The 14,339-nt window shown below is 40.4% G+C and overlaps 1 protein-coding gene across 2 annotated transcripts in view; it reads left to right on the top strand.

Moving 5' to 3' along the window:
• EBF2 (EBF transcription factor 2) overlaps window positions 1-14,339 on the top strand; it is a 334,854-nt gene that overhangs the window by 295,891 nt on the left and 24,624 nt on the right. For both annotated transcript variants that reach the window (XM_033949045.1, XM_033949046.1), the window contains exons 11-13: window positions 7,287-7,375; window positions 10,118-10,183; window positions 12,995-13,172. In XM_033949045.1, the coding sequence (XP_033804936.1) occupies window positions 7,287-7,375; window positions 10,118-10,183; window positions 12,995-13,172 (333 nt within the window). The remainder of the gene's footprint in view (window positions 1-7,286; window positions 7,376-10,117; window positions 10,184-12,994; window positions 13,173-14,339) is intronic.

Genomic DNA, 14,339 nt, shown 5'->3' with positions numbered 1-14,339 from the left:
TATAATTTATCCCGTTTAGGACCTCAGCGGTGCTAACTGTGAGAAGGTTTCATTCACAGACATACAAGCACAGAAGTCTTCATCGGTCTCAATTTTTTATGTATTTTTTCATATATAAGTTTAAAGTGAAATACTTCATTTGATAAATAAATTTTTGAAAAAAGTACTCATCTCTTTTAGAGAAGCATAGCAGGGGCTCTTCACCCTGCTATGCTTCTCTAAAAGAGATGAGTACTTTTTTCAAAAATGTATTTATCAAATGAAGTATTTCACTTTAAACTTATATATGAAAAAATACATAAAAAATTGAGACCGATGAAGACTTCTGTGCTTGTATGTCTGTGAATGAAACCTTCTCACAGTTAGCACCGTTGAGGTCCTAAACGTGATAAATTATATCTATACCTAAGGTTGTCTATATTTGATTTTTAAATACCTATGTGACATAAATACACATGAGGCGAGTTTCTTTCAATTGAAAAGAAGCTCCAAAGTGAGAGGGCATAGGATGACGTCAAGAAGTTATAGGCTCAAAAGTAATCTAAGGAAATACCTTTTTATAGAAATGGCGGTAGATGCATGAAATAGTCTCCCGGTAGAGGTAGTGGAGACAAAGGCTGTGTCTGAATTCAAGAAAGTATGGGACAGCATGTAGGATCTCTTAGGGAGAGGAGGAGATAGTGGATGCTTGGGATGGGCAGACTAGATGGGCCATTTGGCCTTTATCTGCTACCATGTTTCTAAGATCACAGGGAACAGTAGCATGATTTGAACAAGGCTTCTCTGTCAGCCTGGTACTCTTAGCACTAGGCTACACTTTGATGGATAGACTCTTTTTCCAATTTTTAATAACAGCCATAGTTCCTAAGTAGTTATTTTTAGTAGATGAACCTGGTAGGTGCTCCCTTCTTTCTCTGAAACAACACTGGCATTGCTGGCTGAAATCTATGCCATATAATCGTAGAACATGCATAAATCATTTTTCATTAGGGAACACAAATGTAAACTGTGATTGAATATTAGAGAAACCTTACATTACATTTATTTTTAAGAGGATCATGTTAACATCACAGAATATCAAATTTATAATGTAGTACCTTGACCAATAGCCATTTTCTGAAAAATAACATCTCTGGATATTCCCATTAGAATCCTTACTTAAACATATTTACAAAAAAAATGTGTTTTACACCAATTTGCAGAGAAGAAACCATGAATTAGAGTGAAAGTCACAAAGCAATCTGACACATAGTGGGAAAGGACCTCAGGAGGACTGGCAGAAATTCTCAAGATGTGATAAAACCTTTTTACCAAGGCAGGCCTGAAAGGCATTTAGATTCACTGGCAGTCAAGTTGTGCGTATTACTGAACTCCTTCAGCAAGTCCTGGACTGGTTCCCAACGGAGAGTTAATATCTTCTAAGTATAGCCAAGACTAAATTCTCAGATCTGGTCCTTCTCTGCCAAAGTCCCCTGTGACTCGCTTCTCTAATACTCAGTTTCATGCCAGGCTCTAATTATTTAATACAAAGTAAACAGAAAAATGCATTTCAGCAGGGGATGTGACCTCTTACATTAATTCTATTTTGCTGAAGGAAGACATACATACAGTAAATGTTATCATTTTCTTTTCACTCTTAGTTTTATCTGTGATATAACTCTCAGTTAAGCTGACAAAAGGAAACAGGTGAAAATGGGATTTTGACACCATATGTAGGACTATGATTGTTCCAAGCATTACTGAGTCTTCCCTAATTTAAGACTAGCAGGAGGAAAGTTGTGGTCCGCTAAGTTGAATTTTTCCCCCAAAGTAAAGAATTCTAGGATTCTTACTGTCCCAGTGTACGTAGAGTATGACCGTGGACAAGCACACTTGTATTTTCTACATGCCTCACGTTATCCAACTGTAGTACATATGAACATAAGAATAGCCTTACTGGGTCAGACCAAAGGTACATCAAGCCCAGTAGCACATTCTCACATTGGTCAATCCATGTCAATAGTAACTGGCCAAAACCCAAACAGTAGCAACATTACATGTTACCGATCCAGGGCAAGCAGTGGCTTGCCCCATGTCTTTCTTAATAACAGACTAAGGACTTTTCCTCCAAGAAATTGTCCAAACCCTTCTTAAAATAATGATTTGTAACTGCTCTAATACACAAGTCCATCTCTGTTTCCAGTTTTGTGAAACTTCAGGCTAACTTGACTAATATACACATTGTAGGGCATAATTTCATAATTCTCCACATTAGTGAAAAGTATACTTGCTTTTCCAATGCAAAAGTGCAGGTGTACATTCACTTCAAAAATTATACCAAGAAAACTATATATCTACATCTGCTATTTGGTAAGCATAATTTTTCTGGGTTAAAATACATATACGGTATACATTTTAATTTTCAAAAGTATATGTGTAAGTGCAAACTTCATCCCAACTCCATCATTAGAAACACATCCACAAACTGCTGATAAAGTTGAACACATATAGATTGTGTGCGCATAACTTCACTAGCACATATGGAAGGCAAGTCTATAAAAAGCTATTTTTTTTGTATCAACCTACCAGACTAGACCATACATGAAGGTTATGCCCTCAGCCACGGAGACAAAGAACCACTTATTTCCCCCATGCTCTTGTCACTCAAATAGCAGCTGAGAGAAACATCTAGTGTACTCTATCTTCAGCAGATAGGTGATATATCTGGACTAGATCAGTAGGATATCTTCTTTTCACTGTCAGGGCAGTACCTTCTGAGTTGACTCCCCTAGCAGGGTAAGAGGAGATAGAAGGGTCAGTTGGAGGGCAGTCTCTGCTATCCTCTGATCTGATCTGGTTCTAAACAAGCTACCCACTGCCTGCACCTGACTGTCTTTAACCATCTCCTTCTTTCCAATGACTAGGAGTCTCAGGCAAGCCAATGCAACTCAAGATTGTAAAATAAATAAGGCTGGGCTTTTTCCTTGTGGCTTTGATCCTTGTGAGCCCTTTTGGCATCAGCAGCAGGTGGGGAGACTTGCACTCAGCATGGTTGAACATGAGGGGAGGGGGGGAAGTGGCTGCAGAAGAGAACACTTGTCTTTCCCAACACACTCCTTTTGCTCAAAATACAGCAGTGCTATTATCATAGTAGGCTCTTGGGAAGCCAAAGTCTTTTCTGACATCTGATCACACAGTCCCTGCCGCCATATCATGTCTGGATGAGGTAGCAACTGTTATCATTTTGGGTGCCTTCAAATACAGAACAGGCCTTTCTGGGCATGATGTTTTCACCAATAGGTAAAGAAGCAGGAAGTGCTGCAGCTATCCTTAGAGGTAAGGAAACACCATTGGTTGGGGCCAAATCATTTCTTGACTGTCCATGAGGTTTTCTACTAAATTCTGCTGGTAATGTACATACAGAGGCCTTGAGAAGTAACTGGGGAATCAGTCAGGCAGGGAGAGATACACACAAATACCCTCTTGGGAGGACACTCCCTAATAAGCTCAAAAGATTTGAAGCTTGCTGGTCTTTGTCCAGGAACAGTACTTGGCTGTGTGCTCTGGCAAAATAAAGAGTTAAAGAGCTTCAGCAAAGATAGAACAGAGGAAGGCAAATTACCCTTTGTAGAGGAGGATGATATGCCAGATATTAGACTCTTCAGAAACCAGAAGTTTGCCCTTACAATCTTGGGGAAGGTGGGGGGGGAAGGGAGGTAAAAAAAACTGTAGGAAGATCAATCCTGGAGGGGATTAGTAAGCTTTTCCTCTGTACAAGGCTTTCAAAGACATTAATATAACAGAGTGAGAGACTCCAGAGGCTGCATTTAAGACATTAAAAGCCATTAAGTTCTATCTGCTCCTGATGGAGGGAGAAGATAGAGGAGGTTTTTCAAATGATCTAGACCAGTGTTCTTCAACCTTTTTACACCTAAGGACCGGCAGAAATAAAAGAATTATTTTGTGGACCGGCGATTGAAGAACACTGGGCTAAGTCGTGGGCCAGACACTGCCCATCTCTACCCCAGACCCTGCCCCCATAGTCCTAATTGTAACACTATTTTTTCCATTCATTTTTCATATATACATATAATATAATCTTATTAACAATGCATTGATCGCACAGCGGACCGGCAGTTGAAGAACACAGTTTTGGGCCTGATGCACATGCCGACCCTGTGGACCAGCAGGAAATTTCTGTGGACCGGCATCGGTCCATGGACTGGTGGTTAAAGAACACTGATCTAGACTGGTATCTTCAATGGACCCAGTCTAGATCATGCTGGTATCTTCTATGGACCAGAGAATGACTGTCCCTATGGAATGAGGTGAAAGAAAATAGAAGCACTGTTAAAGCAGGTCTTTGAGTCCTCAGTCTTTACTTTGAGAACTTCAGTGTGTTGGAGATAGGTGGCTCAGGTAATCTTACAGTGAATGCAATAATCCCAGAGGCTATATGCTTGGAGTTGGCAATGGTCTTTCTGGCAGCAGCTCACTATGATTTCATTTGAATATCTGTGGGTTAAATGGACATAATGGTTGCAGCAAGAAGGAGGCTCTGGTTGTGGTACTAGGTAGGATATTTTATCTCCAAAGAATAACTTAGTAAATTCTCTGATAAGAATATTTTTTCTTGGAGAGGAGCCAGAGAAGTGGGCCCGGCCCGGCTGATAGCAGTGGGAGTTTGCGATGGCAGGAGGGAGTTGGCATCCCTCCTGCCATATTCACGGGGGATGGGGGCAGGAACAGGCAGGGGCAGCGTTGGTAATTGTTTTTTTTTTTTTTTTAGGTACTGGGCCTGCTGTAGGAAAGCACCAATGGCAGGCTGGAGTTGGCATCCCTCCTGCTTTTTTCTTCAGGGGGGGAGGGCAGCGGGGCCTCATTTGTGTGTGGGGGCATCTCTCCTGCAATTTGTGGGTTGGGGAGGGGGGAGGAGGCACATTTTTTTGACAGGCCTGCCTGTCTTTTATTAATTTTTTCCATGGGGCAGATATTTTGCATGTGTAACCTATGCAAAATATCTGTGCCATGGAAAAAAAATTAATAAAAAAGACAGGCAGGCCTGTCCAAAAAATGACAGACCTGTCGGTAACACAGTTGCTGACAGGTCTGCAGCAGTCGGGTTTGACAATAGTAAAACCCGATTTCAAAATAGCCAAGCAATTGTTAGTGAATCAATTGCTTGGCTATTTTGCATGGAGTTTTACTAATTTGCATGGGAGGATCGGATCGGAGCAGTGAATGATCGGGACAGAGTTTAGTGCATCGGGTCGGAGGGAAATCGGGTCGCAAAGGGGTCGCAAACTGATTGGTACATGATCGATTTGCTTAGTGAATCTAGCCCAATGTGACAGCTGTAGCATAGATCATCAAGCAGGGTGGCACCAGAGTCTCATAGGTTGTACAAGAAGTGGTAAGGCTGCTAATCTAGGCAGAGACGAATATCCTAGATCTCTTGCTGATGCACATAGCAAAGGACAGACAACAAAAGGAAATTATCAAGTGCATAATATGTCACCATCTATGGGTAAAGAACTGTTTTACCCACAGAAATAGCTTTAAAAATTACCCTCTTTATGCTATAAAGGTTGCTGTATTAAGAATATGTGCATTTTATTATTTAATTGACTCCCCCATCTAAAATACTTTAAAATGGTATAGTGGACTGCAGCTGAGTACAATAGTCTAGGTAGCCTGCACTCAAGGTAAAGATGGCTAAATAAAGCTTATTAAGAGACGGTGTTAAGCATTAAAGAGAAGCTTTTCAGTTTGGGCTAGTCTGATGATTCAGCCATGGGGAGACCTAAATACAATTTATGGGCCACGACTATGTTCCCCAGGCCAGCCAAGGTTAGGAATTTTGTGGAGATGGTATTCATTGTATCCTGCCATCACTCACTGGTGATACTTAGAAACTAGGCTTACTTTCATCTGTGCATATTTTAGCTTGGAAAATTATCCTGGAGAACATATATGCATATATTCACATCTGCTCTTTGGCAAGCAAAATTTTCCTTGGTTAATTTAATGGCATATTTTATAGAGTCTGTACTTCCCTGACACCGCCAATGGGAATGTCTCTGCTCAATCCATAAGAACATAAGCAGTGCCTCTGCTGGGTCAGACTAGAGGTCCATCGTGCCCAGCAGTCCGCTCACGCGGTGGCCCATCAGGTCCAAGACCTGTATAGTAATCCTCTATCTATCCCCTTTACCTTCAGGAAATCATCCAATCCTTTCTTGAACCCCAATGCCGTACTCTGTCCTATCACACCCTCTGGAAGCGCATTCCAGGTATCCACCACCCTTTGGGTGAAGAAGAACTTATGAGCACAAGTTTACCCATATACTGGGAAGATTACAGAAAAATCTATCTCTGCACAAAGGAAACCACTCTACTTGCAGAAATGGCTTATGAAATTCCCCTCTTAGAGTCTATGTTGAACTAATTATACAAGGAGCTGAAGTTTGTGACCCCATGCCACGGACTGTCACTGCAATGGCTGGAATTGACTGTGGAACTGAGGAATTCACTTCCAGTACATTTACATTGTTCTCAGCCAGAACTTCCTTTTAGGAAACAAAAGCCTTTTTCCCATCAGGCTTTTGATGATTATTGATGCTGTTTTATAATGATGTTATGTATTATGTTTGAATTTGGTAAATGTTTCATTATGTTGATATTACTGTGAATGTTTGTGGGTTTGTTTTTTTTTGGGGGGAGGGGTTGTAAACTGCTCAGAATAATAGATGAAGGGTTATATATTTTTTTAAAATAAATATATTTAAAATTAGAGGGAGAAAACCTCAGGCCCTATTGCTCAGCTGAGACTAGTTCCAATTGAATTGGAAATCCAAAACAGAAGGAGAAACCACTGGAGTAAAAAGTGTTTTCTGCTGGGGCAGAATCAACATAGACAACTGCCTAAGTTGCAGAATTTTGATGTCACAAAATACCTGGTCATGCTTTAGAGCCTTGCTCTATGAACTTTGGGGAAGAAGCTCCCCTTCCTCACTACTCTTTTCCTGTTTACGAGTACTAACACCTTAAATCCATCCATGGGTAATGAAAGGCATCAGCCATATTTTCTGAACTGAACTTCTGGTTTGTAATAAGAACACCTTAATACTCATAGTAAAACAGCTGTACTGTATGGGTTTTCCTCTCCTTGTTATCCATTATGTGGGTTCCAGGTCCTCAGTATGAATCTGCATTGCGTTTGAGCCTGTTCTTCTGGCTACTTTACTTTTATCCAGCTGTTTAACATGAGTAGCCCTAGATTAACATGTACGAGTTCTGTTTTTCAGCCTTGAATGAGCCCACCATAGATTACGGATTCCAAAGGCTTCAGAAGGTCATCCCAAGACATCCAGGGGATCCGGAAAGATTAGCCAAGGTAGATATACTTCTCAGTAGCAGTAAATACAGATTTTAGTTATGTTTACATCATTTCTGGTGATTTTATTTAAAAAAAATTGTTCTGTTAATTATGTTTTTCTTCTATAAAGAGTACAACAGAAGGCAAGGGAGACATCCGTTCAACCAAATACAAAGACTTGTATTTGGTTGAAAAGATGTTTCCCTTGCCTTGTGTTGTACTGTTGGTTTCCCAAGGTAAGGTGTTCTTCTTTTGCCTTCTTTCTTCTATAAAGCCAATCCTGGGGTTCCTCAAAGCCACTGATTACATAAAGCTCCATTTTTCTTAAAATTTGCAATTAGTCTTGCTTTAATGCAGCAAATCGAGTTGCCCAAGCCCCTCCCATGGCAATGCCTCCTTTCAATTTTGTGCTAAAAGATCTCTAGAATATTTTATTTATTTATTTAAAAAATTTCTTACCAGCTTATACCTAAGCAGTTTACAACAGTACAATTGTAATAATAAGACATACATACAAGTAACATACAATAATGTCTATCTCCATGCAATTAAATTCATTCATTTAAACACCTCCCCATCCAATAATGTTAATATATCCATAAAATATTAATTCTTTCATTCAAACGCCTCCACAAACAGAGTAGTTTTAAGTATTTCTTAAACATTTGAAATCCAGAAGTGCTTTCAATGGCCCTGTCATAATAACACTCCCTTGTACTTTCATAATGTACTTGTGAAAACTCATTCAGTGACAATTGTATTGTTCCTTCTGACCTTAAGGATCTAGAGCAGTGGTCTCAAACTCGCGGCCCGGGGGCCACATGCGGCCCGTCAGGTACTATTTTGAGGCCCTCGGTATGTTTATCATAATCACAAAAGTAAAATAAAAGTTTCTTGATCATATGTCTCTTTAGCTATAAATGACAATATTATTATTAAGACTTAGGCAAAAGGAAAGATTTATAAACTATAAAGAGATTTGCCTCATGTAAAATTGTCATTTCTTTCATAAGACATTAACTATTTTTTCTGCGGCCCTCCAAGTACCTACAAATCCAAAATGTGGCCTTGCAAAGGGTTTGAGTTTGAGACCACTGATCTAGAGTGTCATTACTTGTGTTAAATACCAGTGAATGCCATGGTGAATAACCTGAAACGCCAAAACAAGAATTTTAAAGAGAATTCGGAATTTGACAGGCAGCCAATAAAGTGTTCTCAACCAAGGTATAACATGTTCAAATTTCTTTCCGCCACATATCAGCCGCATCGCAGTATTTTGAATCATCTGTAAGGCCTTACATTGTGCTTAGCAAGATAGAACAGAGCTTAGCAAGATGTAAATACAAATCCTAATTGTAGCCAATTAACTGCAATAATTGAATTTTATTGCTAGTTATTGGCTCATTATTTAATTAAAATATGTGCACAACTTGGTCGCAAACCCAAATTTGGGTACCATATATAGAATTCAGGTGTATATACTAGGAGTTTGCAGGGGCAGGGGATAGGTAGAGAGGGAGGATTAGCATTTATGCAGATACTGTAGAAACACACACAAAATAAAGAGAAAAATTCCCTCACGGATATAAACCAGTAAGCAAATAAGTGAGGTACAAAAACATCCAAGGAAATATGTCCTCTCAGATCTGTCAATTTATTCAAACACGTTACTAAAGTGGTGCAACAGAAGGATGACTTGACATGGGCCGTGTTTCGGCAGTACTTCTGTATCAGGTGTCTGTTTTTCTAATCACTTTTTAACCATGTTTGAGTAAATTGACAGATTTGAGAGGATGTGTCTTCTTGGATGTTTTTTGCACAATACTTTATAGAATGCACACATATGTGCTTACACTTTCTGGCATGTGCAAGCACATGATTACATCTGTTTGGAATCAGGTATAAATATGTGCACCAGCCTTCCTTGAAGTAATTATATAAAAGCATTAGACACATGTTTCTATGTTTTACATGTGGAAAATGGCTGCAATAAAAATGCATGATGCTTTACAACAGAGGTCCTCAAACCCAGTCCTAAAAGTCCACAACCCAACCTGAGTTATAGGATTTCCACAATGAATATGTATGAGATCTGTTTGCATTCACTGCTTCTTTTGCTTGCAAATAGATCCCATACATATTCATTGTGGAAATCCTGAATACTGGGCTGGGGTTGTGGACCTCAAGGACTGAATTTGAGGACCTTTGATGTACAAGCATAAAACTATGCATGACAACAATATTGCACATACTTTTATGTAGACTATATGCAGATATTCAAGTAATGATATTTGGATGGTAGTGTGAGGTATGCATTTTACTCTTTAAAATGTGTGTGTATCCATGCACAGAGTACATATACATATTTGCACCTGCTTGGAGCTGGTATAAATTTGTGTAGAAGCTGGTATAAATTTGTGTATATTGCCTTTATTAAATAGTCATGTACTTGACATTTCTGTAGGCTTTAAGTGCTTTTGGATCCTGAATAAAAGTCAAATGGTTTCAGGACTATGGACAGCTCCCCATGAGCATGATTAAAATACATCAAATTTAAGTTCAGATAACTGTATAAAGAGGACAAATATTCAAGCTTTCTGTCTGCAGATCAGGACCACCTGTTTTTCCCATGTGCTCCTAACTAATATTTCTCAAGACCCTTGTGTGTATGTATTCTTTTACTTATCTATCATCCTTAAGTGAAAATTAACAATATCTCATATGGTGGATTTAAATTTAATAATATCTTTTTTTAATTAGGAAATGTTATTGAAAAGAGCTGCTGATCTTGTTGAAGCACTTTATGGAACACCACATAATAATCAGGTGATCTATCTAATTGCTTAGGAATGGGGATGGAAGGAGGAATGAGGCAGGAGGCAGAAGGATGGTTTAGGGAAGAGTGAATCATGACAGTGAAATAATATGCCTGCAGCATGTGATGTTTGAGTTAAGCTTAAGAATCTGTTCAGATGGTATTGTGAAGGTCTGATCCACAAACACTTCTTGCTTCTTGACTTAATACTGACATCTTCTAGCTATGATTTGTTTTCTTAAATAATAATAATTTTAATAACTTTATTCTTATATACTGCCAAAGCCATAATAGTTCAAGGCAGTTTACAACAAGAGAAACTGAACAATCAGCGACATGTACAAATCATCAGAAATACATGATAAGCAAAAAGCGTTGAAAACACTGAAACCTTAGTTTACAAATCGATCAAACAACTGCGTCTCTTTACTAGTTTTCTAAAAGAGTGGTAAGATGAAACACGTGTAATAATTGTGCCCAACCAATCATTCATTTTGCCTGCCTGGAAAGCAAGAGTTCTGTCCAGAAATCTCTTAAAACGACAGGCTTTTACTGTTGGATAAGCAAACAAATGAATTCTGTGTGTGGGCTTATTAGAACGGTCCAGGAGAAAGTGGGAAACCAGGTAGACTGGAGACATTCCAAATATTGATTTAAAACAAATGCAGGCAAATTTAAACAGAACTCTTGCCTCCATCAGCAACCAGCAAATTGGGTACTCAACACTCCTGCCTCGTTTTTGTGAAATAACTGACTCACCACTGTTTCAACAAAATTGGATTTATTATTGGCCGCACCATACATTATAACTTGCAACATAAGCAACCTAACCAACATTTTTCAATCAGTACAATGATCTTTTTGCAACTCCATATACTTGGACATTGACATTGACCATTCTCCTGTAGCATTTACTTCAACATTTAAATCAACACCTGATTTTTACCGCATGTCTGGAGGTGCCATTCAAGCATTCCTTCCACTTCCACCCCACCTCCCCCGTTTAAGGATGGGGTCCAATTTCTGACGTAGGTGTTCCAAGGCCTCCCCGCCATGCAAGCAGGGAGACATGCCTCTTTCGCTGTTCCCAGCTCTTCCACAGTGATGCTGCCTGTTCCAACTTTTCTCTAGGACCTCCCTATATCCCTATACTTTTTCCTATCCGGGTACTGTGTCTCTGCCCCCCCCCCCCCCCATTTTGAATCTGCTGCGTCTATAGCTGCGACATGACTCTAAGGGGAGTGGTGGGAGGGAAGACCTCTCCTGCCTGCCCTGCCTCGCCTTCCTCTGACCCTGCTCTTCTCTTCTGGCTTTCTCTCCCCACCTTCCCCCGAGTGGCTTATCCCCCGCCCTCTCCCTGATTGGCCTACCCTTCCCCTTTGCGCCCCCTCCCCTCCCACCTCCTACTGCCTTCTTTTCCCATCGATCTTCGGCCCATTTGTGGCCGCTTCCCCCTTAATCAGGGGGATAGCTTATCCTTGTAATTTTTGGTAGTAGGGACTAATATGCTCCCATTTTTTTTCAAACCAAAAATCAACCATACTGCTGAATTTTGAATAACTTGAAGTCTTTTAAGAGTTTTCTTGTAGGTTCCCATGTAAATTATATTACAGTAATCAAGCATGCTTAATATAGATGACTGAACTAACAAGCGAAACGAAGCTGCATTAAAATATTTCTTAATGGTTCGGAGTTTCCATAGGACTGAGATACATTTTCTGACTAACAGATCTGTATGTTCCTCTAGAGTAAGGTGACGATCCAATGTCACTCCTAAAATTTTTATAGAATGGTCTATAGGAAAATCCTGACCATTCAGAAGTATCGACGTATCTTTAATTTTGTCACTTTGGGACCTCATTGTTAGGGTAGAAATGATATAGAAGTGCAACAAATAGAAGTAGAATAGAGTGAGAATAGTATGGTTATCATTAAAGATGTCATCTCTTCCACCTTTCAGGGGTCAATGCAGAAATCCATGTAGTAGAGCTGCGCACAGATAGTGCAGCTTCTACCGTGAGTTTAAAACTGCACTATGCCAAAAGCTAATGTTATGCGCATTGTATGCACACAGAGCTTGCATACAAATCAGGGATGCCTGCTGGACACATGCACAAAAGGCTCTTATGCGCATGTCTGAAGAAAGCGAAAATGCCAGCACACACCTGCGGCTACTCTTTTGCACATAAATATTACCCTCATAAAAATTTCTTGCACATGTATATGCAAAGAACAGCCACAGATATGTTAGGGCCAATGCACACACTTTATTGCTGCTACCTCCCATCTGTGATTTAAAATTGCAGATACTGTTCTAACAGGAAAAAAAGGGGAAAGGAGCCTTTTTTAATTGCAAAAGGGGCATGAAATTCTCTCCGTTAAACCTGCACTGCCCCAGACCTGGCAAAAAAATGTTCTCACACTGTCCACATGCCAAAAGCCATTGTTTTCTTCTGAGCATTGCAGCAAAATACTTAATGGACTCGTTACCATTTCTTTGAATGCAGTGTGCACCCATGTCTTCCATGAGAGTTAACACCCATACTCAGTTTGTCTCTGTATTCCTCGGCCAACACATAGTAATGCAGTTAGGTTCACGGTAGCTTTCTGCATCAGCCTCTCAGTCTGCTAGGAAATCAGTAGTACAGCACTATGTAGGACAATCCAGCACCCCCCTCAAAAGAGATGTAAGCACATAGGCAGGAGAGGAGAGAAATGCAGGGTTTGTTTGTTTTTTTCTTGAAGAGGTTTCTTCCTTCTAAACTGTGACTGGTTAGTTTGATGCAAAGTGAAATTCTAAGTGCCTTTCTGTGTTATGATAGGATATTATTCTGAAGCGAGCAGCAGACATTGCAGAAGCTCTGTATAGTGTCCCAAGGAACCCCGGCCAGATCCCAACACTATCCAGCTCCCCTGCTCACAGCACAATGATGGGAATCAATTCATATGGCAGCCAGCTAGGAGTCAGCATTTCAGAGACTGCACAGGGGAACAACCAAGGTAAATATTCACCTGAACATGTAAAAAGAAAAGAGAGAAGAATGATAAGAATCAAGAAAGTGCCTCTCTGTAGCTGAAATTGCTATAGTTGTTGTCATATGACACAAAAAGACAGATGTTCTATTACAACATGTTAACCAGATAGGAAAGGGGAAAGGGAATGGGACATGTATTCCGCTTTCTTGTGGTTACACATTCAAAGAGGTTTAATCCGCCTAGAACCGCAAGGCACAGGCGGAATAGAAATCACTAATGTAATGTGGATACTAATTTTGTACCTGGTGCAAAGGAGGATTAACTGACATGCCCAGGGTCACAAGATTATTCAGTATTAGGCCTTCCAATTGCATTATCCATTCCCTTACAAGCATATCCTAAAGATTAAGTAACTTGATCTCAGTCACACCTTGAGCCTACTCAGAACTTGCACTGCTAGTTATGACTGTTGTGATTTAGCGCCAGACTGGACTAACCTATTCCAGTAGATATATGCATCTTTCTTGTCTCATCCCTAGTTCTGGGTTAAAATAGCTTTCCAGCCGAATGAAAGCAGAGCATGACTAGGGGCTAGATTCACTAAGCCCACTGATCAAGTTCTGACCACTTAGCGACCCCTTTGCGAACCTCCAATCTGCACATGCAAATAAGGGGAACGGAATTCAAATGTAGGCAAGCAGCAAATGAGGGACACCGACTGGGCTGAACCGATCCAAAAATAAGCGACTGTTGAGGACCAGTTGCTCAGCTCCTTTCTGAATGCCCTGCCTTCTGCCACCCTGCTTCTCTGCTCTCTGCCCCGATCTCCTGCTCTCTGCCTCCCCGACTCTCTCTCTGCCTCTCCGACTCTCTTGCTCTCTGCCGTGACCTTCTCTCTGCCTTCCCGACTCTCTCTCTCTGCTGCCCCAAACTGGCACTCTGCCTCCCCGACTCTCTCTCTGCCTCCCTGGCTCTCCTGCTCTCTGCCTCCCTGACTCTGGCGTTAAGAGTAAATGCCACACAGCGCTGCCCTGGCCTTCCCCCACAGTGCGAGCCCGTGGTTTTAACCCACGGGTTTAAAACAGGTTAAAACCACAGGTTCGCTATAAAAAGTTAAAAAAGTAAAGTAAAAAAAAAAGTCACTGCAGTTTAAGAATGTGCAGACCATCTACAGATGGTTTGCACATGCAT

Source organism: Geotrypetes seraphini, chromosome 6, assembly GCF_902459505.1.
Source record: "Geotrypetes seraphini chromosome 6, aGeoSer1.1, whole genome shotgun sequence".
Lineage (NCBI taxonomy): Eukaryota > Metazoa > Chordata > Amphibia > Gymnophiona > Dermophiidae > Geotrypetes > Geotrypetes seraphini.
This window is presented reverse-complemented; position numbering and strand designations above follow the sequence as displayed.